General features: G+C 39.5%; 1 protein-coding gene across 2 annotated transcripts in view; it reads right to left on the bottom strand.

Moving 5' to 3' along the window:
- The window catches only part of LOC122836632 (protein diaphanous homolog 1), a 100,094-nt gene that overhangs the window by 15,806 nt on the left and 59,111 nt on the right, over positions 1-25,177 (bottom strand). For both annotated transcript variants that reach the window (XM_044126341.1, XM_044126340.1), the window contains 5 exons: positions 2,875-2,970; positions 2,688-2,782; positions 2,231-2,332; positions 1,416-1,655; positions 50-179 (listed from right to left, as the gene is read on the bottom strand). In XM_044126341.1, coding sequence (XP_043982276.1) covers positions 50-179; positions 1,416-1,655; positions 2,231-2,332; positions 2,688-2,782; positions 2,875-2,970 — 663 coding nt within the window. The remainder of the gene's footprint in view (positions 1-49; positions 180-1,415; positions 1,656-2,230; positions 2,333-2,687; positions 2,783-2,874; positions 2,971-25,177) is intronic.

Here is a 25,177-nt window from a genome sequence, read left to right on the forward strand (position 1 = left end):
AGTTAATTGCTTAAACTGGATTAGATTAAAGGCTGAGTGTCCTATATACCTCTGCTGGCCTTTTCCACATGAATAAGCTCTTCAGGAAATTTCATAACATCAGGATACTGCTCATTGCAAACATCAGCAAGAAAGTGGAGCAGCGTCTGCTTCAGATCAGCTGACTTGGTGTCGCGCAGCTAATGGAAAACAGAATAGATTTTAAATAGGATCACATGGAAAAATCTATCAAACATCAAATGTCTGCATGTTTTCTGTTTTCCTAAGTCTGACTTTGAGTGTTAAAGTTAACAGGATGTAGGCACTGAAACCAGATAAATTACTTAACACACTCCATTAAAATTTTAAATATCTACTATCACTATCAATAAACTGTGTAAAATTAGTTGGCAGATGAAATTAGTGCCAAATTAGTGTTAGAGATATGACTAACACTATTCATCTCTCCAGAACTTTAGTGTATTGCATCTTATGCAATTATCTGAGAAGTGTAGTATGCATTTATATTATGCTTCCTTCATTATCAAATCTAGAGCTAAACCTAGCTCTGGATTTAGCTCCAGTCCATGTTTCTTTGGATGGACTTTGCTGAAAAATAAATAAGAGTCAAAAAAAAGATGACATGCCAAATTCAGGTGCAGTTAGACGTGAATTTCCTCACTTAGGGAGAAAAAAGGTTATTTCTATTTTATTAATTTCTATTCTAGATGCAAATGCTTGAGTTAGAATGGCCTAGTCCAAGCCCAGACCTATCCAAATGAGAATTTGTGGCAAGAACTTGAAAATTATGTTCATGCATTTGGGAGACACCTGTTGTTTAAAGCATCTTACAAATGAACATATAACAATTCAGCTAAAGTTAAAGGTAACAATAAGCAAAGTAGAAGAAAACTAGTTAGGCTTGGTTAGAGGTAGCAGGGTGATGGTGCAGGAAGAAAGAAAAGGTATATGTGGAAGTGCAGAAAGAAATGTACAGTGCATACGGTAAGGAAGTACGGGATACGTGTTAGGGGGGAGATGCTTCCCAGTTTGAATTCTCAGTAGGTCATTTTATGTGGAAATGTGGCAGAGAAAGCCAAAGCTGTGAGGCTATAATTGCAGTAAAAGTGGGTTCTGCAAAGCAGTGATACAAGTAGCTGAATATAAACTGATTCCACACTTTTCAGATCTTTTGTTGCTAAAAAAAAAATATATATATATTACAGTTGGTTTGTGTTGGTTTATGACATCAAAAAGAAAATGCACTGAGGCTAGTGTGTGTAACATAACATGACAAAAAGAAGTATCAATAGTTTTGCAAAGAAAGAACTATGTATAACAGTCCATTATTCAAGTCATTGTTCAATGTTTCCACATCAAAGTCCTCTTGAGAATAGTATCCATTTCCCCCCTAAAAAAACATATCTATTCTTCACCTTGCACAAATAGGATATGGAGAAGCCGAATGCGGCTCCATTTCGAGAGCCGGAATTCATGTAGTTCCCAACTAGAAGGATGATCTGCAGCAACTTGGCAAATGTGTTGCTATTCCTTAGCTCTTCGCAGGCAGCTGTCACAGCCACCAGATCTGGCTTGATGTTGTTCTGCTGCTCCTCAAACTGCAGCTTGAACTGGATGGCCTGAAGCCGTGGCATCAGTCGCTTCACACTGGACATCTGGAGAAACCAGAGTATGGAGGATTAGAGGGCCCTTCTTGGTGCAGTGGTTGCCAGTATGTGAGTGTGTGTGTATTAACACAGATGTGCATTAGTAACAGCCAATCTAAGACAGCTGAACTTTGTGGGCATGAGAATATTTTGTGTCCCGTACACTGGCAGCGCTCAGTGTCAACATTTTAAATGTGATGATGTCAAACCAAAGTCCCTGGCATGTTTGGCCTCAGTCATCACACACACACATATATATATATATATATATATATATATATACACATACATATAAATTACATTAGTAAGTCCAGAACATTCGGATACTTAAACCAGTTGCCATTTAAGCTGTTCACAAAAACAAAACGGCTATGTATAATTCATGAGACTCCAGTATTCGCGGGGTAAGAGATGACAGCCACTTTGTATAGCTAAAACCCAGAATTACATGAGACTCTGAAAACATTAATATCTGCTTATTTTAAGAGTTCAAACATCAAATATACCTTAATATGCACATATCTTGTGTTTCATTCATTGTGTTTTATCTTTATTTGCATTTGTGTGTGATGATAGTTTCCTACCACTACTCCAAACTGTTCAGACTCGGCCAGATCGTCGTATTCATCCTTCATCTCCCCAAGAACACCTAGCTGCTCAGGACCCGGAAGCTGTTTTAGCAGGTTCTATGTGATACAGAGACCAAAATAGAAAATTATATTCATGTGTGCCTGAAGTTACCACTTTACCAATACATGTCAGACTATTTATAAAATAGACTGAGACATGGAGAAAATATAAAGTTAATTAAACAAATAAACATGTAGAGACTCCTATACAATTACATCCTATTATATGTAATTTTTAAAAGACAAGGCAACTTTTTTAATGGGTGCAAATATAAAATAAAATGGCACGTAACTGAAGAACGTAAAACTAGATGTAGCTTCCCCCTCTTTGTATTGACTAACAGGGAAAGTTCCATAAAAAATGGAAACCTAAACATAACCTTTGACCTCTTTGGTAGACTGATTTTGGTACCTGAACCAGGGACTCTGTGAGAATATTCTCATTGACTTGTAAGATTGCATTCTTGATCTCCTCGTAAGGAAGACGGAATGATCCCAGAAAAATTGCTACATGAAGAAGGCACAAAGAAAAACATTGTCTCATGAACAAAAACAAAAGAAAGTACTTCTAAATTTTTTTTTCTGTATAAGCGACTTACAGAGATTTTGTGAAGATTTCGAGTCAAGAACCTTTAGCTCCTTCACCTTCTTCTTCTGTGTCTGCTTTTCCTGTCCACCATCCTGGTCTTTTTTAACTGGAGACAATAAAAGAAAAGAAGAGGTCATTCAAACCTTCTCATTCATATAAGGTGACTGTGGAGCTTAAATAGGTGTATGATAAGCATTGCTAAAGGGTAAAAACAGATAGATTAATATGCATCACAATGCCTGTGTGAGGCATATTAAAAGTGACAGCGTTGGTACGGCCTTTGCCGTTTTCACTCTCGTCCAACTGTATGATGTCACTGAGGTGTTGGATTTTTGTTTGAGCTGCCCCAGGTAATCCCAAACTAACACGAAATGGCTTAAAAATGTGGGTAACGTCTTTGTTGAGCTTGGGCTTTTTAAACGTGGCCAGACATCTCTTTACTGCGGGGCATTCAGAGATTGCATTAAACTTATGCATCTGCACACACACAAACACTGAGAGAAGACACTTGACATTAACTGGTTCCGACAAGGTCAGAGTTGTGACTGTAAGGATGTGTCAGTGTGGGGGTGGATATGAACTGGATGAGAATTAGGAGTGAAAGATGAACAGTCACGTGGGCTTTGGTCACATAACTTTCTGTTTCCAGGCAGATTGGGTCTAAGGTCAGGAGAGCTCTGGATGCCACAGCTGTCCTGCTGTTCCCGTCAGGAAATATCTAATCAATCACTGCTTATTAATTTACGATCACAGGACTGACAATGCCTCAAATGTTTAAGGACTCGAAGTAAAAACTATTAAGCGAGCATCTTTTTCTGTATCAATTTTGATTTCTGTAATGATGAAAAAATGGCTGATCTCGTATCTAAGTTTTGTTTGATCCTTAAGTAAGTAGATAAGAGCAGCTTTATGGGGAATTCTGCCACCACACACTACATTTAGATGAACAATAGGAATAAATAGACATTTTTGAGTGTGAAGGCCAGAATGTAAATGCTAGATGAGAACACAATTTAGATACAAATTGAATATTGATGTCATGATCTAAAACCATCTCATTCAGGCCAGAATGTTTAGGTGGTTAAATGTGATCATGTACTAGATCTGTTTTAAGCTCTTTAAACTGACCTTAGAACTAGTTCTTGTTAAATGAGAACTTCTACAGCACTGCTGGTCAGGATGACCCTGTAGCTCTCTTGTTTGGTGCTTCTACACCATAATGTAAAGTACTACTAAAGCAAAGTATTGCAACTTGTACAAAAAAAGACCAGAAATCAAACAGACAGCATCAGACCTAACCTGCTTCTTGCACAGCCTATATGCATTAATTACTTTATTATTATGGTGCACAGCTTATTGAAGAGGCCTGATTCAAACAGTGGAAGTGTCAGCAGTCACCACAAAGTCACATAATTGCCACAGGATAACAACTCTATTCATCCACTGATCCATCCACAAGTCTGGTCAAAGAGTCCTCTGTCTGAATGAGAGACGGCAGTCAGTTCAACAGTCTGTGAACTGCCAATAGTCCTAATGAGGACACCATGTCCTCATTTAGACACACACAAAGAGAAGAGTATGTCACTGGGTTTAAGATCATTTGCCTCAGCAGTAGCTTCCACTTTATGAAACGTATCTCACAGAGATAAGAACTTTTCAACAACAAACAATTTTCATTGTTTTAGTATATTTGGGATTATGAAAACAGCCACCTGTGTGCATGGTTACCATATAAAGCACTATTGTGTATCCAATACTCCTCACAATCCCTGCAGGAAACTAAGACAGGAAGGTAGCCAATATAGACACAGGATAGGAAAATCCACACATCAATGAGGAAATAACATCTTTGCACAAACACGTAACCACAGCAAGCCACAGCTGAACATATTACAGGAAGAGGAGAGATGAGATTTTAAAAAGTCTATATCTCTAAACCAATATTCACTTCGCAAAAACACAAAATTGGAGAAAAAGTATTTCTACAAACATTAGTAGAAAAATGTACAACATTCAACAGTAACCATGTTTCAGCGAATCTGTAAGAAAAGTAAAAACTACAGCTACCCCTTTCACAGCAAGCAATAAGTCGCATGATGTAGTAAAACAAGCTCAACAATTTCTAATTCCACGACTTAACTGTTTTCTCCCTCTTTCTACCAAAATTGGATGACAAAAGTTTTCAATTTGGTGCACTGTTTTTGAAGGACAATTTTGTTTACAAACACTTCATAATTTATTTTATTTTTTCCTGTTTTACTTATTTTGAATATTTAAAAATTGTCTTTCAGTTCCAGTGTTAAATGTTCACCCGAATTTAACGTTTATTAATCTTTGAGAATGTGTTCTTACATTATTATGCCGTTATATTGCTTGAAAATGCTCTCAGATCATCAATATTATACTCCATCGCAATAACCTCTGGGACAATTTATCATCCAGCAAAATGTATTATTGTGACAGGCCTAACTACAGCACAGACCTAGGATAGTACAAAATCCGTCTGAGCAGGGCTGGTGACCCAGTGGAAGCATCATGTCAGTGGGTCAGTGTGTGTGTCTCAGAGAGAGGCAGACCCAGAACTGAAGCATATGTGTGGATGTACAGAGCCGAAGCTCAGGCTGCGCTTTAGCCAATAGAATCAGCCTGAGCTGTGTTGACATCATAGCTGATTCATAAAATGGGGTCTGGTGTGTAGACTGTAAAATGGCTGCTCCGTGGTTTCTACATGTACAAGGGCTTTTCATTTATGAGCTGATGGCACCTCTGGCGGCGACTACAGAGCACTGCATCCTGTTACACTTAGTCATAGTGGGGGAGGAAAGAAAGATGATGGAGGCAGAACACATGTCTGACCACGCACACACACACACACATAAACATTTCCAGTACAAAACAATTGTAGAGTGCTGAAAACACATGACAGGAATGTTTTTATGGTCTGTTTTGTTTGTCAACAAAAGACAGGTTTTATTGCAAAAATAAACCAACTTTGCTTTAACACAGGCGGACACACAATCCTCTTTTCCTGGAACACCCCCACCTTCTCCCCTCGACAGCTGCTTGGCACCATGTGTGTCTGCGCGTGCGTCTGTGTGTGTGAACGCACACTGGCAGGGGCTGCGTGTGTGTGTGTGCGTGGGGGGGAGGGTGTGTGTGTGTGTGTCATGGTAGAAATTCTTCCATTGCTGACATCTGCTTTTGATTATGTGGAGAGACCAAAAAAATGCAGAAAGTTGGAGGGGGGAAAAGGAAAAGGAGGGGTGTTCAGCAGAATCACGAGGAGCCAAGTCATGATGGGGATTTTGTCAATAAGTAACAAACTGTGTGTCAGTGTTTGTGTGTCCATCTGCACAAAGAGGAGTCTGTTTATCAGTTAGTGAGCTCAGAGAGTGTGTCCTTCACCCCATTTCAGCTAGCTTTCCATTCTCATTCCCTCACTCCTTAAAAGGACAAAAATGTGGAGTGGAGAGAGTGTTGTGTAGCCAGGCTTAGTTCAGACATAAAAGAAAAAGAAATATAGAAAGAAAAGGAGGGGTAGAAAGAGAGACGAACAAAGGAATTAAAAACATAAAACTCTTTTATATCTGGCCAAGCTGAACCTAAAGCATGCACTCAAAAGAAGTTTCATCCCTCTTTCATAAAGCAAAACCTTTTCTCTTCACTATGGCTTTTTCAGCCTTTTCATGTAGCCTTTTCATCCTCTCATCACCACTCCCTGTTTGTAGATCCCAGTGGTTTATTTTTAACCCACTAAAAGCTTACAGATGATGTGTTTCATTGTATATTTGTAGCATCAAGAGTTTTTCATGGGCCCCCTTGTGGCACGATGGAAGAAAACCCTCATATTAACTTTATATAATACCAACGTAACTTTTTCCATTCTGCATTCCAGGTCTGGAAGCTGTCTAAACAGAAACTGAGAAGAGGGAGTTGAGTTTAAACATCAATACTCCTGAGCTGAAAAGTTTTTAGGACAAAAAAAAAAAAGCTTCTGAATGTGATCCAGAGAAAGAAAAACACACATGCATACACAGATCCTGTGCCAAATTTTTGGTATTTCATGGAAACTTATAAAGAACTTCACATGGTTTTGGTTTAGAACTTCAGAAGTATAAAACTATTAAAACTGAGAAGAAAGACAAGAAAAAATGAAGGGAAAAGCTGCTCTTTGTGTCAACTATGGCAGACAGAGAGACAGCTGTTGCTCTGGTCCCTTTAAACTTTAAACTTCCATTCTGTCACTCTATATAGAAGTGTTGGTGTTGCGATGTAAGAGTTTGACAGGAGAAGAATAAAGGAGTTTCCAGGGTAACCTCAAGGCTGAAAGAGCCCCTTCATCCTGTTTTTCCACTGTGAAAGGAAATGAGGAGAAAAGATTCCCGACAGTGTGTGCGTACGTGCATGTGTCCACGGGCACGCCATTGTGTGAAAAGCACCAGATGGCAGGGTGGGGCAGTGGGGAGGGGGACTGGGCAGGATGTGGGAGGGCCAGGACACAGGGGGACGGCATATGGGAGGGGCTAGGACCTTGCTCCCTTGCGCTCCCCTGGTGCATGAAAAGTGCAACTGCAGGTGAAATTTTAACAAATTTTATTTATGGTTTTATTTATTATAAATCAAACTGAGAAAAAAAAATTGTGTCCTGAGAAAAACAAGTTTCCTTCTAATTGATCGATGTGAGCTGCTGGATGAAACAAAAACTTTTACTGTAAACAAAGAAAAAAATAAATAAATAAAATTGCCAAAACAATTTTACCCCAATCCTTTACAGTGTTTTACTAGGTAGAAGATAATTACACACACACAGATATATATATATATATATATATATATATATATATATATATATATATATATATATAACACATTATATCATTATAGAAAACTAAAATTAGAGATGTAAACTGATTTAATATATTAATAATTATAGTTGGCCAATGATAGTACTACTAAAACTGCAACAAAGATTATAAATTTATTGTTGGTTAAAAAAAATAAAATTAATTGGTAAAAAAAAGAAAGAAAGAAAAATAACAAAAAAATACATATATAAAAATGTGTACAAAACAGTACAAATCTGCAAAAAAAATCCTAAAGACCTTCATTTTGTCTTCATTACATTTGACCTCTTCTTTATCAATGTCAACCGGTAAAAAATAATGTTTCAAGTTTTTTTTAAAATCATTTTTCTAACAGAAATGATAGAATAAGGAGGAAGAATGTGTGGGCTTTGCAATGAGCCCGCATTTCATGTGTGGAGTCACAGTGCCCTCTAGTGGTCATACTGCTAAACTGCTGCTCTACAACAAAAAAACAGACAAACCCCTACACATACCATTTACTACAAAAAAAAAGGAAGAAAAAGTTCAAACAACAGTGCTTGTGCAAAGGTGATTCTAGAGGCTGTCGAAAGGCCCACGATTCGGTCAGTTGGTTTGTGTTTGTATGGATGTGAGGCTGTTAGTGTTGTTCTCCCAGGACCAATATGACCTCTCTGTGCTCTTTTGGCCATGAAGGTCTTCGGTGATGACGCACACATGGCACGTAGCAGCATCACTGATGAGACACACAAACTTGCACACCCGAGTATGCCACCCGCATAACTGATAAGGCACACTATGGTTGACACATCGACACAGCACTACCTTGAACTTGAATTTGCACTTGCTGAAACCACACAAACAGCCAATAAATCCCCAAAGCAAATAACAGAAGATACAGAGCTCCCCCCCAGTGTATGTGTGCACTTACATACACACACAACACAGAGGGAGAGGTGAGCCGCTATGGTGTGCTTATTAAATCAGTCCTATATCAGCCAGTCTCCTTGGGACATCAGAAAAGATTTACTACAGCAATTACACTAGCTAATTACAAGGAGGAGAAAGGGAGGGAATGTGGGAGAACTACAGAGTGTAGAAGAAAATCAAATCACAAGGAGCGAGTGCAAATAAAGGTGTGAAAACAGACCACGAGAAAGCAAATAAAAGGGGAAAGAAGTTTAAAGGACAAATAAGATGAGGAAGTGACCTTGAAGCCACCTGCAACAACAGAGGCTTTTTATGCAGTCCACAGAAACAACAAAAACACAACGACTCATTGTTCAGAAGCCCAAACCAGCTGTGTGTGTGTGAGTGAGTGAGTGAGCGACTCAGACTGTGTCCTTCTGTGGTGCGATGGTGTTTGTTATTCAAAGTGTGAATGCCCTTGATGCTTCTCTGGCCTTCACAGCACAGTGCTCCCTCTATGGAGAACAGAGTGAATTACACTATAAACCAGGCTCTGGTAACCTAGGTATCAATCAGGTCTGATCCTCGTTTCTTGCTATGGAGTGACATTTACAGGCACTGTACACGTTGTGTGCATTTCACTGGCCAATGAGACTTCATACAGAGAGTTATGTAAGGAGGTCAGAATGACTCAAGAATAATGGTTTTAAACGAAGGACAGAACATCATTCTTTTTGTGTAGGAGGCTCTTAGATCCTCCAATTCATTGAGGTCAGGCTTAGGAAGCGCCGCTAAATGCTGCTCAATGCCTAGGTCAGTTACCTTGTAGCATATCCCCACTGGCAACATTTACTATCTTTGCTGACAGCTGGCATGATACGTGCACAACCATGCAGTCTCATTTACATGAGTAGAGAAGTAGAAATGAAAACTTAAAAATTGGATTTCCATCTCAATTAAAAAGTTAGATGAACTCCAACAGTAGTGTACCCCATGAGGCACATTTGCCCTGGGCAAAGGGGATTAGGTACAGCACTCCTGTCAGCTCTCAAATATTCATTATTACCTTATGGAAAGATAGCAAAATGAGTGGGAACTAGATGGATGATGGAACTAGAGGGATGAATACATGATAGAGAGCTCTATGAATACAAGCAGCACTGACTTATAGAAAAGCAATATAGATGAAAGGAGGACAGAGAAAAATGGAGGTCTACACAGTGTCATGCCATGGAGGACGGTTAAAAGCGTGTCAGAGTGCTGGTGCACACTCTCATCCTGTTAATCCCTCAGTTTCCATCCTCTCGTCTGCAACCATCCATCCTTTCTCGTATTTATCTCTGCTTCAGTGATGAGGACAAAGGAAAGCACTCAATCATTTGCCCACCCTTCCTCCTTCTTCCTTTCCTCTTGGTCCCTCCAGGCAAAGCTCAGAGGCCTGATTAGCAATTGTGACTTGACCGCATGGTGAAAAAGACTGTGCGCACAAGCACAAATTTGTCCACCGACACACAATTGTGACAAGGAGGAGGACAAGGGCCAGTTTTGCCAGGTCTGATTATCCCTGGAGCAAGAAGCACAGAGGAAAAGGGGATGGGGGCGAGGAAGTGGGGAAATTTGCCATTTTTAATGTCAGTCATCACCCGCAGGACTTGCACATACAGAGACTTAAGTGTCTGTCTAGAGGCAAAAAGATTGAGCTGTTTCTGGTGCTTGCCGTTAAGTTTTTTTTTTCTTTCTTTTTTTTTGTTCTCTGGGAACATATTAATATAATGAGGCAAAGGAAATGAGAGGAGTGGGAAAAAAGGAAAAAGACAAAAAAGATGTGAATTAATGATAAGTATCCATGTCGAGAAATTGCAGAAGAGGCAGAGCTGAAGGAGATACGGACAAAAAGGAAGAGAATAAAGATTAGGTTATTCAGTCAATTTAATAACAATAAAGAAAAAAGAAATTAGAGCCTAGTTTAAGGAGGACTGCAACAATTGCTTTGATTAACAGAGAGAAATGACTCTAAAAACATGCAGCCGACATAATTTTTAGACCTTTCAAATGAGTTTTACACTGATATTTAAATAGATTTATTTTAATTATGAGCAAGATTCGCCTTTCAATAATGCTACGGTGGTTTCGTTAAAGAGCTTTAATTTACGATCAATTATCAAACATTGTTCAGATTTTAACAAAGAGTAATTTTAAAATGCACTTCAGCTAAGTTACAATTAATTTTAGTCCCTACAAGTTGTTTAAATTTGGATTTGGCCACTTCAAAAAATTCTCTTTGGCTCCTTCTGACTGGTTGGGAAGAGCAATCTTCACGTCTCTCCACAGATGTTCTCCCAGGGATTCATGTTTGGGCTTTTGGCAGCCCACTCAAGGACAGTCAAGTCCTGAACCCACTCCAGTTCTGTCTTGGCCATCTGGTGATTGCAAAAGGTCATCCCAGTTTCATTTTGCACACTCTGATGCAGGTTTTCCTTGGAGAACATGTGTATCTGAATGCTTACTCCATCCTTTGACAAGCCCCTCATAGCATGACAGTACCAAAATGACTCTTTAGCGCAGAGATATTAGCCAGCCGATGAGCAGCGCCTAGGGTTTGCCAGATACCGTCCTTGAAACAGTTAAAGATTTGTCTCTTCAGACCAGAACAGCTTTTCCTTCATGCTCTCAGAATCCTTTTAAATATCACTCGGCAAACTTCAAGCATCATTTAAGCCTTTTCTCCCCCACACAAGTGGTTTCTATCATGCCACTAAAAGCCTAAATGTTGAAGTGCTGCCAAGATGGCAAACTTTCTGGCAGAGGACGCCTTAGGTGCTTTTAAAGAGACTGTCAAGTTATTGGTCACCTCCTTGACAAAGCCCCAAGGCTCTGCTACTCAGCTTGGCTTAAAGGCCGATGTTATTAAGAGTCTTGGTGGTTTCAGACATACTCACTTCACAGTTCACGTAGTACTTCACAGTTACTACAACCACTATGCTTTGGGTCACGCACCATAGATATTATTTCAGTGACGTGCAGTGAGGTTCGTAGCTGGTGAGGCACTGACTTAATCATAATTATATTTACAAATATAGACGCCCTGCATGTTATTGTTTACATAAAGAAATTTCAGACATGCAGGACAACGCTGGAGGGCAAAAAGGCTATTCTTTAACATGTCATGCATAGCCGTGCTGCCGCCGTAGAATAATTCTGTAAACTCAATCAAATTTGGACATGCACATATTATTTTCATGCTGTGCTCCCCTGCAAAGGGAAAAGCCGATAAAGTACAACTCGAAACCACTTCTTTCTCGCTCTCTGTACAAGCGCAGCTACGCGCAGACTCGTTGCCAGAGCAACTGACACCACTTAAAAAAACAACTCTTAAATATTTCCCACACAAAGAACAGAACATTCAGTCTGTTGCAGTAGTATGGTTTTAAGCTTAATGTTTATTTTTTGATTATTAATAAGTGATTGATGTGGTAAGAAGGGAGAAAACTATAAATATAATTGTTGCACTTGACTTTATTGTATGACTAGCTCGCTGTTCCTGTGTCTTACTCTGCAGTTGTGGAGTCACAATGTTTAGGATCGCATATATATATATATATATATATATATATATGAAAAACCCCTGGACTAATCCATTTGCAGCCAAAAACTGCAACTGAAATCCAGATAGTTTCTGGACTTGGTTTTCATTTTTAAATGTGTGTGTGCCAGTTTCAACAATAATGTGTTAAAGGTGTTTTTTCTAGATTTTTTTTTTTTTCAAGAAAATATCAAGGATTTATAAAGCAAAAGGGTTGCACTTGATTAGTTATGTAGTTTTTTGTACTTTTCTTCTAAATACACCTGAAGAATTTTGTGTTGAAACTGTGACTTTTCCAAATACTCAACATGATTTATTATGTTTTGAAAATGCCAACCTTGTTTATCAAAAATAAACTTCCTGATTAGTGTAGGGATTTATTATGTTTTGAAAATGCCAACCTTGTTTATCAAAAATAAACTTCCTGATTGAGTGAAAATAAGTTGAAATTTACATTTTCCAGAGGTAATAAAATGACTCATTAAATACCCATCAAATAGGCCACTTCTCCAAAGTCACTGTCAAGACCAAAATTATCATCACTTTTACTGTCATGGAAATAAATTCCACAAGATAATTCAGTTTTAACTTCATTGCCCTGCCTCAGTCAGAATCTCCCTTTTTTGCTATATAGTTCTAAGGCTCCAGGTAGTTTTATAATTGAAACTAAGAAGTTGGAAGCAAGGAGAGCCACAAGCTGGCACCTGTACCTCTACTCCAGAACTTCAAAAAGTTTACTTCCTAATCTACTGGGATGCTGTACCACTCCAAGTTTGTGAAATTAGATTTAACCTCTTTGGAAAAGAAGCAGCAGCTCACAAAAATAAACTACACAAGAGAAAATGATATTTAAACTGGGAGATAGATATGTGAATTCTGTCCTCGAACATCTGTCTGCTGCCCTCTCCCAGGAATTGGCTGCTGTTGGGGCAAGATGAAAAAAAAAAAAAAAAAAAGACAGACAAAAACACAAACAATCACAAAGGATTCACAAAAACACACACCTAATCCCTCCATGTGCTTAGTGAGCCATCAGGGGACATGTTGCCAATCAGACAGCTATGTGATGTTGGCCGAATGAAAACAATCAAGAAACAATACACAATACGGCTCAGAGAATGTGCTTATGAGCACAAGTGTTTGCTCGACTGAGTTCAGACTGGCTGCTGTGGTCACCTAATGCATTCCTAGTGTGCAAGTATGCAGAGGTTTTTAAAGTTTTCTATAAATGACAAAATACTGAAGGGAAGTGCAACGTAACGTTCAGAAAAAAAACGAGCCATTGTTTTAGGGCTCACAGCAGATCTAAGGTCTCAGAAAAATTATGTCAGGATTATCTTCTTTAAAGTTAAACCTACTGGAGGACAAGTGATTTATTTCATTTATTCAAAGCATGACTGCACATTCTCTACAATTGACTGTGATGATTTAAAACAGTACCTAAAAAGGTCATAGCAGGGCTGAAATTCTAAAGTACTAGACTCTGGTTGGCAGGAAACCAACCTGACCCAGCCCAAAATACAGTGAAACAGAATCAGGTTTTTATTATTTACCTGCTGTTTATACAGGGCCCCACATGAATGTGTGTGTGTCTACCCAGATATCGTCCCTATCTCCGTCTTGTCTCTGCTTACGGCTCAGTGAGTGTGTCAGTCTGCATTGGCCCCCTTTAGAAGCTACTCAGAGATGGCAGCACCATTAAAATTTAACCCACTATCTCAACACTCGCCACACGCTGACAGGAGAGGGTGAGAGAACAGCAGAGATGCTCAGCCAGGATACACAGGGATGTGTTCTCTAACCAAAGATAGGAGCGCGCACAACCCCACATGCACTCATTCCACAGGAATCAGTCAGATGTGATAGCGAAAGATTGGAAGCGATGGAGTGAAAGATCCTATACAGATGGAAAATAAAGAATAAGACGGAGCAGATTACCACTTGAAAACCACATGAAAGCTTGCATAACGTTCAGGCGGCTATGGAAATGAATGGCATCAATTCACCAGAGGAAATAGAAAATGTGTATAGACCTTACATCCTCATCAGTCTGCACTATTCCATTGCTTTCTTCCTCATCAGCTCGAGCCGCTTATTCCAACTCCTGTAATTCCTCTTTGGTTTTTCTTCCTCTTTAGTCTATTACTCTTTTTGGTTGAACATTTCTGGCACTTGCCTTCCTTATTTTCTACACGTATAGCTGTTCCAACTTGATCCCTCCCTTGTTCAGGTCTGTTCTTTGTTTTTCTCACTAGACAGTGGGATAGCAGGCAGTGTTAGGAGGTCTATTGTCTCTTAATTAAATGGCAAGAGAAAAGGAGGATACTGCTAACAAGGGAACACACATATGGTCGCTCTGTTTGCTGATGAGGTCCCACGCTGTCTGCAACAGTACAGTGCTTACATCTAGTCATGTTACTTTCAAAGACTTCAATATATTTTATCAGGATTTATGTAAAGGACCAGCACAAAGTTGGGCATAAATGATGGTTTGAAGGATTATTCCTTTACGAAACATTAGAAAAATTAAACAAGTTTTATGTGTACATTTACACCTGCAAGTCAATTTATTCAGAGAATGAAATGTTCACTCATTGTTCTTCGCTTAACTTCAATCAGATTAGACAGAGTACATCTGAGCAACTTTTCATGTTTTAACAAGGATTCTCAGTTGGATTTTGGTCAAGACGTTGACTAGGCCACTTGAGTTCATGAATATACTTTCACCTGAAACACTTAATTAGTTTACCAATCCCTGCAAAAGAACAGCTTCCCTACTGCAAAATGCTACCACCACCATGTTTGAAAGTGAAGATTGAGTGCTCTGGGGGATGTAAGGTTTCCACATATTTGTTTCCAGCCTCAAAAGAATGAAGAATTTAGTCAAGGAATAAACGGATAGGAGGAAGGAAAAAGGGCAGAGGTAGGAAAGAAAGGAAGGAAAACTGATGAAGAAAATAAGGAAATAAGTACAAGAAGGAGGGCACAAATAAGTATATGAGGAAGGAAGGGAGGACATGAAGAAGGAAAAGGCAAAAAGAAAGAAGGAAGGAAAACATAAAAGTACATAAGGGAAGCAATGACATAAGAGTAAAGGCAGAAGGAAGTCGACAAGAAAGGAAGGACAAAAGGTTAACAGGAAGAACGAAGGAATGGTGGAAGAAGGGACAACATTCAACCAATGGAAAAAAGCTTAAAATCTGGAACCTCAATATTTCTCCTAGAAATTGTTGAAATATACTCCCATACTTCCTCAGACAGCATGTGAATTCCAGGGATGTGCACTATTAGTTTTCAAACACAAGGGACTCTGCTTATAGGCCTAAAAGTTCATTTCAGTCTCTTCAAAGCACCTTTATGTTTGCTTTAGCAACCTGTAAAGAGCACTTCTTAAGCCTCAGAAATTGGTTTTCAGTTTTCTACTCGTCCTTAAAAGTGACCTGTGACTGTTCTATGACCTCGGCCCACTTTAAACCTTGCTGAAACTTTCGCCCTGCTCTGTCTGTTGTGTTCCTTGCTCTTCATGAGGATGTTTGTTACTGTTTTACTTTGGAGGTAGAGCAATAAAGGGGGCTAAACATACATCTTTTTCTTCAAAAACACTCACTTCAAATCCCAATAAAATACATTAATATTTGTAGCTGCAAGAAGTTTAGGTGGCATGTATGGCCACAAACAATAACAAGAGAAGCAAAAGACATTACACTTTGCTAAAAACTTTTTCATAAGGCAAACAAGTCAAATTTATTTTCATGCAAGAATTCACCCAAACAAAAGACTGAGAACCTGCTTACTAAGAACCAGAGCAAAAGGCTCTGGTGAACACCACTGCCCTCAGGTTTCTCCTTCTTACTCTTTTCAACTAACACACAAGATTTCTTCCTCTTTCAGACATTGCAACACCTAATCAGAGGATGAGGACCTGAAAACTGCAGGGCCAGGACTCAATCAGCTAGCGCAATCAGACACAGGACACACACAATCACCCACATTCTTCCACACCCACACACACACAGGATGACACACTCATAATAAGCCTTGTGCTGTCGGACGGGAGGAAGGCCATGATATTATTCAGTCTGCCTCATCACCACTGTAACAAACACACATGCATGCGCGCACAGAGGAGGCAGGATGGAAGCAGCTATTTTGAGAGTGCGTGCGTCCATTCTCTGCGAAGGTGACTTTGGCTGGCTGGAGTGGTAATTGGGTACACATACCAATGTTTTTTTTTTTTCCTTCCTTTTTCTCTTCCTCTTTCCAGCATTCGCTCCAAACTCTCTCTTGGCCCCCCTCTCCTTCCCATCAACCTCCCCGTCTCTGGCTCAGTTCAGCCCCTGAACGTGATTACACTTCCGACATGACTGAGAGGTGAAGAGGGAAGAAGTGAGAGACTGATAATTGACTTGGAAAAACAACAAGGGCAGAAAACCACATTGAACACTGATGGAAAACAAAAACCAACAACAACAAATGTGTAGACACATAGCATAGATATACAACCCTTCGGCCACTGTAGAATAATTTACACATTTATATTATACATCTCGTTTACTTAGCAGAACGATGAGGTGAAGCAGAGGAAAACACACAATGTCACCCAGACTGTCACCCTGATCTTTCAGTGGAGACGCATGCAGACACACACACCCCCCCACACACACACACGAACAGAGTGCAATGGCCATCTCATTTCCTCAGACAAGTGACATTTTCCTCTCTCTCTCCTTTTTCAGTTTCTCCTTCTCTACTCCGTCACTGTGGTGACAAAATTAGCATTCCTTTCCTTCCTCTGCTTCTCTCCTCCCTCGATGCCCGGACAAGAGGTGAGGACCACAGGGACAGAAGAACGAAAACAGAAAGAGGAAAAAGAAGAAAGATGGGAATAAAAGAAGACATTAAGAGAGAGAGAAAAAAGAAAACGCCTGAGAGATGTGGAGACAACAAACAAACAGGAGAGCTGAGAGTGATACACAGAGGAAGACCAGAAGAAGCAAGAAAACCTAAAAGAAAAAAAAAATCATGTTGTGGACAAGATGCAGACTTGGGGAGAGAGTAAATGAGGGGGAGAAATATCCCCTCAAGGGATTCATATCACCATGACAACCCTCTTCTTTCTCCTTTGCTGTCCGGTTGCACAGTGAACTCCTGGATACTTTGGCAAACCAGCTAATAGTCTTGGTGAATTAACTTGCAATAAGAAGTTCCAACATCCTTTAAATTTGATTATCTTTATTCAAGATCCATAAGTTAACATCTAGAAATTAATTGCGATGGTATTTACCTTGTCTGAGTGCGTCGTGTGTATGTACGGAAGTGCATAAAACAGGCATCGTGAGGATATCGCAGTATTATTAAAAACCAGAGACAAAGCCTTGGTTGTAACTACAGCAATAACTTTATATTGAGCAAAAAAAAAAAGTGGATATGAGACAGAAAAATAAAAATGACCTTAAAAATACCTGAGATGGGAAAGATATAATCAGAGATAGGATGGAGGGAGATGGAATGAATTCGATTATACCAAACTAAACGTAGCGATGAAAAGAATGGGGGGGAAAAGTGAGAGAAAAAGCAATAGGGAAACAATATTGGACAGAGCTGATTGTGGGGGTGGGCCGGAGGGACAGAGACAAAGCAAAGGAGAGGGATGAAGAGGGAAAGAGAGGGAACAGAAGATTTCTAATCAGAAATCTGAAGAACAAAAATAATAAGGCTGCCTGACAGCAAACGTCAGCTCAGGGAGGGGAGACGATTGAGAGGAACAGAGGACGACAGAGGGGTTAAAAAAAAGTCATGGAGAGAAAGGTAAGCGAAAGAATAAAGAACAAACGAAAGAAAATCTATGCAAAAGCTTGAGTTGCACTGATGGAGACACTTCCCCGTTGGTGCTCCCCCCACTAAGAGGTAATACAATCTTTGAGATGCTAAGAAGCAACACACCACCAGGAACGGGAAAAAAATATTCCCCATCTCCCACTGCAGGGAAAAGGATCTGCCAGGTCAGGCAGGTGAATCCTCATATGAGCGTGTTATACGTGTGTGAGTATACTTGTGTGTAGCTGCACTAGCATCAACTGGCTGGCTGTGAAATGTTGCCCTTGAGTCAACCTTGGCTGCTGTTTCACTCAGTTCCAGTAAAAAGGGGATTCATTTCTAATCAAAAACTAATTCCTTTTCTTTGATGTTACTTTAAAAAAAAAAAAAAAAAAGAGATAAGAATCTTAATGTCTTTCTGATTTCTTGTACGCCTTTTAACTTAAGCGTTTGAGTTCATCCTTTGTTATCCAAAAAAGGTACCAAAAATAGGAAAACCCACCCACATAACTATAGTGAATGAAAGAGCCAACCCTTTCTAGAAGGATTTCTTTTATAATCGTATACCAACTAATAATGTTGAAATGATCAAATTATTCACATCATCTCAAAACAAAAGGGAAAAACTAAATACAACACAGTACAATCATGTAAATGAGCAGAATAATGCTTTTAACAGTGAATAACATTTTACATCTATTTCAAAATCAAGAGCTGGGACAGAAGGATGTACAGCTACAAAAATGGCAGTCTAACCTTGCTGAGTGAAACTAAAAAAGTCCAATGTAACATTTAAGAGAGTGATTTATTTTCTCTCTTGTATGAAAGGCATTGAAGTTAGTCATTACTTCAAATTACTACATACATGGAAATGGACAAAAGAGATTAAGCTTGGCATTTCTGTTCAGATATTAATCCACATGGTGACTACTCCATTGCAAGCAGAGAAGTTGCAAAACTCATTCAAATTCATCATCTGATTTAACTCAATGCTACAATCATCCTGGTCTAATAAATGGGCACAGTGTCTGCCCTGCTTTCAAGGGTAACTCTGCCGCCGTATTATAGCTGATAGACAGCAATTGCAGAACTGCCGAAATGTTCCAGGTGGATTTTTCACTCTACAATTTTCCTTTCAGAAGCACAAGTAAGTCGATATTTAAATAACCCTCTGATGATAATTGTTTGATTCAGAGTGTACTGCACTGAGAAAAATTTACGGGACCCACTGCTGCATACAGAGCAGCAGAGAGTGAGCAGGGTCAGAGCGCACCTTTAGATTCCCTACTGGAAATATCGCTCAGATTACAACAGATATACTGAATCAGAAGTATCTCAACTTTGAAACCCATTTCAAGCCCTCCATGGTGTCAAAAAGCCAGGCCAAAGTCAGCAGTGAATTAAATAATATATGCAGGATGTCAAGAAGAACATAAGCGAGGTGAATATTAAAAAGAAATCTAACTTTAATGAGTTAAACAGTTCTTCCCAGATAACCTTAGGTCAATGGGAAAAACCTAAGGTCATGCAACGGTAAAAACTCCATATATTTACTAAAGTGAGATGCTATAGTGCATCACATCCGCTGAGGCAGTACCACTCATTATAAACATATTTATTGTTATGAATATTATAATCCAGAATAGTCTTGTGTAAACTGCTGTGCCAGCTCTTGGAGCTGCACTTCATCTGCTTAAACAAATTAATCAAATTGTTTGAGTCACTAGCCATTGGCTAGTTACTGTTTTCAAGGTTTTCAAAAGTTAAATGCGTCAGTACAGTTTAAAGGCTGTTTACTGAGGAAGTGCCAGACTGATTTGTTTTCTCTAACAGGAAGGAGCAGAGAGTAACATAGCGCTGCCATTCAGCTGGCTGAAAAAAAGGCCCCTCCACTTTCTGTTTAATTACACAAAAAAAATACGGTGAGGGTGTATTATAAGAATTTAATATCCTTGCCAAATTATACAGTTAACTAAATATTTTACAAAAATATGCACAGTAAGTCGAAAGTGCTCGATCAATTGAAGAGCTGAACTGAAAAAAAGTATATATATATACATACACACACACGCGTATATACATATACACGCACATAATTATTTCATCCAGCACAATTCTGCAGAGTTTCAGACTACCAAACTGGAGCAGCTAACCCGAGAAATCATAGCTGTATAACAATGAGTTGCTGCTGCCAGTTAAAAAAAGTCTTCTGTTACATGACAAAGAAAGTATAATGCAAAATTCCTAGAAAGACTGAAACTGAACACGTCTACTGTGCGACACATTTGCAGGTCCTTGTTTACACTGTTTAGAAACGAATACTTGCCCAATTGAATCTCAAGCCTACACTTTCAGCACTACAAGCACATTTAGTTCACTGGGTTGCAATAAATTAAATACTTTTATTGTATTTAAATGGCAGCTGACCGGAATCCACCTGAATATATTTATAAGTTTCGGACAAATTAAGACAAACATTACTATAGTGTTTCTAATCTTCATTAGAAAGAACCCTTTGTCTTCAAAAAAAAAATTTTCCACAGAAAATAAATTTATGTTTTAATATGGACGTTTACAAAATTTGAGAATTAATACTGCCCTATTTTGGTATTATGAAAACATGCATTTAGAAAATATCATATTAAAATTCTATACTCTAAGAATTAAGAAACTGCATTGCTGTTTCATGAATCTTAGTTAAGTTATCTGAAAAACTGAGAAACCAAAAACATACTGTATAACCAAAATTGGAAAAGACCATGGACAGATTTCAAAACTAAAGAGAAAATCTTTTTCCACAGGGACAATCAGGATTAGGAAATGCACAAAATTTCCTAATTTTGTCAGATATTAGAAGTCAAATATTAGAAGCAATTCCTGGATACAAATTTACCAGATGGCATTATATGATCAACTGGTTGTATTGCATGTAACAAGAATTTAATTGAAATGCATGTAACTTGATTTTAATGTGAATACGTGATTGAGTTATATTGGACTTAAATGGACTAATCTGAAATTAATTTGAACTCAACGGGATTCTATGCAATCATAGCTGATTTGGCTCCGTTTGTAAAGTGGCATGAGATTTTTATTATTTATTTTTTGTAGTTTGGTGCGATACAAGCACAAATCGGATCACCTATACATCCTTTAGGTCCTTTTCAACTGATACAGAAAGATGCTCTTAACTGGAAAAACTTCCACATGTAACGCCATAAACTCCAGTTTTGTCACCACTCTTAAAATATGTTCCCCAATAAGGACATCTTCCCAGTCACCTGGTCTCCCCCTCACTACACCTTGTGAGTAATGACAGGAGCAAAGGACAGTGGCAGAGAGCCATAAAAGTGTAATTTGCTCCATTTTCCCGAGGAAACCAAATTCACTTTCTGTCTCGAATTACAATCTGTTAACATTCAGATGGCCAGCATTGTAGAAGGGGCATTACCCGCCTACACTCTCTGCTAATGACCCTCAAATGGACCGCACACACACACGGAGACGAGTGACGAGCAAGGACACGTAGTCATGAGCGCACAAAGAAGCGTACACATCAACATTTCCACAAGCACACGCAAACACACCGGTTCTCAAATTTGTGCCTTAATGGACAGAAAAAGGGCAAAAAGGGGAAGAAACTGCAGAGAAAAGTATGTTTCTCGGAATTAAACATAATGACTTCATAACTCAATTCTTTCTTCTGAAAAAAGGCCAATCTCAACTGCCCCATAAACCTCTCTGCTCCTCTAAACGATTTATCCTCTAATGCTTGTGCTCTTTTTTTCCCCCTCTCCATTCTTTCACGTCTTTTTGTGAATTTCCCAAATTCTGTTCCCTTATCCATCTCCTTTCTGTCCTTGCGCACTTCCTTCGTATCCGTTTCTCTCCTTCCCTCACTTGTTTGTCGGTTCTCCCTCTCCTCCCCACGCTCATCATCCCACCCTCACAGCAATCCTCTTTCTCTTTCCCTCCATCCCTTTCCTCCATTTCCACCACTCCTCTCTCAGGGAGCTAATAGCCTCCTCCTTTGTTCTTGGAGAACAGCGGGGAACAATGGCGGAGTGGGGCTTGTCGTTGTGGCAACAGGCAGGAGACAAGAGGAAGGAGGGAGGGAGAGAGACAAAGAAGAAAGGCAGGGAGAGAAAGAGCAGGCACAGAGGGGATGCTGGTTGTTAGCTGGGCGGCAGGGAAGCGAGCGCTGGCTAATTACACTCGTTTCTATGCACACCGTAATTAAACTCTGATGCACACACATACATGGCCCAAGCTCAGAATATCCTCCGCCAACCACACAGACACACACTTTCTCAGCAACATCAGAGAGAAAGTGCAAGAGAAAGGAGGAGGTGGCAGAGAGGCTGGAAGGGGGAGAAAAAAAATTACAAGACTAAGGCTGTTTTAATTCGCTGCTACTGTTCTTTCATGCAACAAAGAAAAACTTCATTAAACTTCGTCAATCTTTATCAACTCTATTCAAACCATAAAAGTTGACATTAGAAGGTACGAGAAGGCTCAGTGGGCTCACCACACCCACCGTCTCCATCTTAATCTTACTCATCACACAGCAACTCATTTCTCCTTTCTCAGTTGCGCTTCTACCGCTCTGCATCTGCCATCAGTTCATCTTCATCCATTTAATCAGCTCATATGGAGTCAACTCTCCACAGGATGATCTTCCTCTCTCCAGAGATGAGGAGCGTTAACTCCACGTAAATTAACAAAGTGGGGATAGGGAGGAGGGCGTTGGAGAGATTATTATGGGAAAGAGGAAAAAGTAAGAGAGGCAAGAAATAGAGTGGGGTGGAGAGGGAGGGGGGCTTGCATCCAGGTCACACCAGCCTGTAGGGTAAAACTTATCCCGAGTCTGTGGTACAACTCTACACCCCTCCATCCATGGCCTAACATGCTTTTCCATTAACACACAACTCAGAGAAACATGTGTTCCACGCCGTCTGCCCATTCGTTTTATTATTAATGCAGTTTAATGTTCGCCCTAAGTGTGTGCAAGCTTTAGTGTTGGAGGTTCATGTTAGCAAGAAAAAGCCACTGCATGACTTAAAAAAAAAACAAAACAAAAAAAGAAAAAAAAAACAAAAACACAGCAGTAGCATTAGACACATTCAGCCTTCAGTCTTTAAAAGGAGGGGTGCAGGAGGCTTCATGTGTGCCCAAAGCGCTATCAAAAGCGCACATAGAAAGCAAAGCTTCACGCCACACACAAATTCATACTGCCAATGAGGCAGATGAGGAGTGAAAGGAGTCACATTAAACAGGCAAACTTGTTCTGTTTCGCTTTCTTAGCCTGAATCCATTTTCATAATGCATTAAACCCACCGCTGAGAAGACAGGGAGAAGGAGGGAGGGAGGAAACTACACGAGGGGAAGCAGAGGGTTGGAGGCGCAGAGAAATGGCAAGAAACATTTGCAAAGTAATCCAAAGCTGGTGAACGTATAGCTGTGCGCAGAAGATACGGAAGAGAGAAAAGAGCTCGTCTCATAGGGAAAATATGAGGAGTAGAAGTGTGTGATAGACACCCAGACAGATTGGGGTGGTGGATGAAAGAAGACAGGAAGTACTGATAAAACAAGTAAAGATGACAGCGGGAGATGGGGGAGATGATATTGTCGCAAACTCTGATTGTATGCGTCCTGAATGCATGCAGGTTCTCATTACGCGTGCTCGTGTTTGTGTGGTTACAAACTGGCAAGGGGCAGAAGGTTTTCCGTTTCAGCACCAGCAGGCTGATGAGAGTTTGGGGCCAAACAGCCTTGAGGCAGAGCTGGCCTTGTTACTCAGTATTTTTTATTCCTCCCCCCCCCACACTTTTTGGTAGACTCCCACTCTCACACACATAAAATCTGAAATTTACTCCAATAGAGCTTCAGTAACCCCAACAAGCTGCATAACATAAAAAAATGGTTTACTTAAAATATTTAAAATGAACATGCACTTATTTCATTAATTATTTATGGCAATTAAAATTTAAATATATCTTGATGTCCAACAGTAAAATGCTTTACTGGCTAACATTTGCTATTTAAAAAAAAATTACATCTCGATTACATTAAATGTCACATTTTATTTCAGAACCTTACAACCTATATACATTGCAAAATTATTTCACCAGGTTGTGATCCTACAAACTCAAAGACTAATAGATTCCTTCTTGAAATATGATCCGATTCCATGTATATCAGGTGCCCACTGGGATTATGACCCAAATTTAATTCCCATGTTATTACAGTCAAAGCCTTTGGTAACACCAGTGTAACAAGAACCTTTTGATTAAGTACAGAATTTGTTTTAACTGTGTAAGATTTTAAACTTCCATGAACTTTGCCGTTCATCACAGATAACACTACGTATGCCGTTTGACTGCTGAAATAAAGAATGAAACAAGAATATTAATAGTCTCTGCTTCTATGATGTAGCGAGAGGCTCAGTTGTGCGTCAGTAATGGTCTGTTTTCTCTCTCCATGGTGGGATATCAGACAAGCGCTGATATGCAATGAATATCATGGGGTGTTGCAGCCAGCTCACTATTATACAAAGACGACTTACAAAAGGAAAACAAATGTGACAAAAACAAGTAGGGCTCTTGTAGAGGATGACAAATGTGGCACATTCGATGCGATCAAATAAATATCAAAAACCCCTGAATCAAATCTAATGGGATCAGTTTCAACAAGTGATCTTGTTCTTCATGGCTGGGCGACTGAGAGTTAAGGAAGCAGTTATATTGAGGATGAGACATCAAAAAGCCCATCTCCTCAAAGTCATTGGTGTGAAGGCTATCTCACACTCACCTGACAGTGACAGTGCTGCCAATAGTGCCAGAGGGAACAAGTGAGATGGAAGGTGGCAGACAGCAAGGAGATGACAAAAAAAAAAGGAATTATGGTTCAAGAATAGACACAAAGAGCGTGCAAAACCCGAGGCATGAAAATACAGGTGTAATAGAGAACAGTGGCAACAGGATGACTGACGTCTAGTCAGTTACTGAATTTGTGTGCTTGAATGTTTGTTCTCGGGGAAATTTGGAGATGCAGCGTTCAACTTTCGTAATTAAAAATGACTAATGACTGACAGCGGCACAGTGTGTGCTAAAAAATTAAACAGGCATTAATAAAGCAACATCATTACCGTCTGCCTCAGGAAACACAAACCTCATGAGTAC

This window comes from Gambusia affinis, linkage group LG09, assembly GCF_019740435.1.
Source record: "Gambusia affinis linkage group LG09, SWU_Gaff_1.0, whole genome shotgun sequence".
Taxonomy (NCBI): domain Eukaryota; kingdom Metazoa; phylum Chordata; class Actinopteri; order Cyprinodontiformes; family Poeciliidae; genus Gambusia; species Gambusia affinis.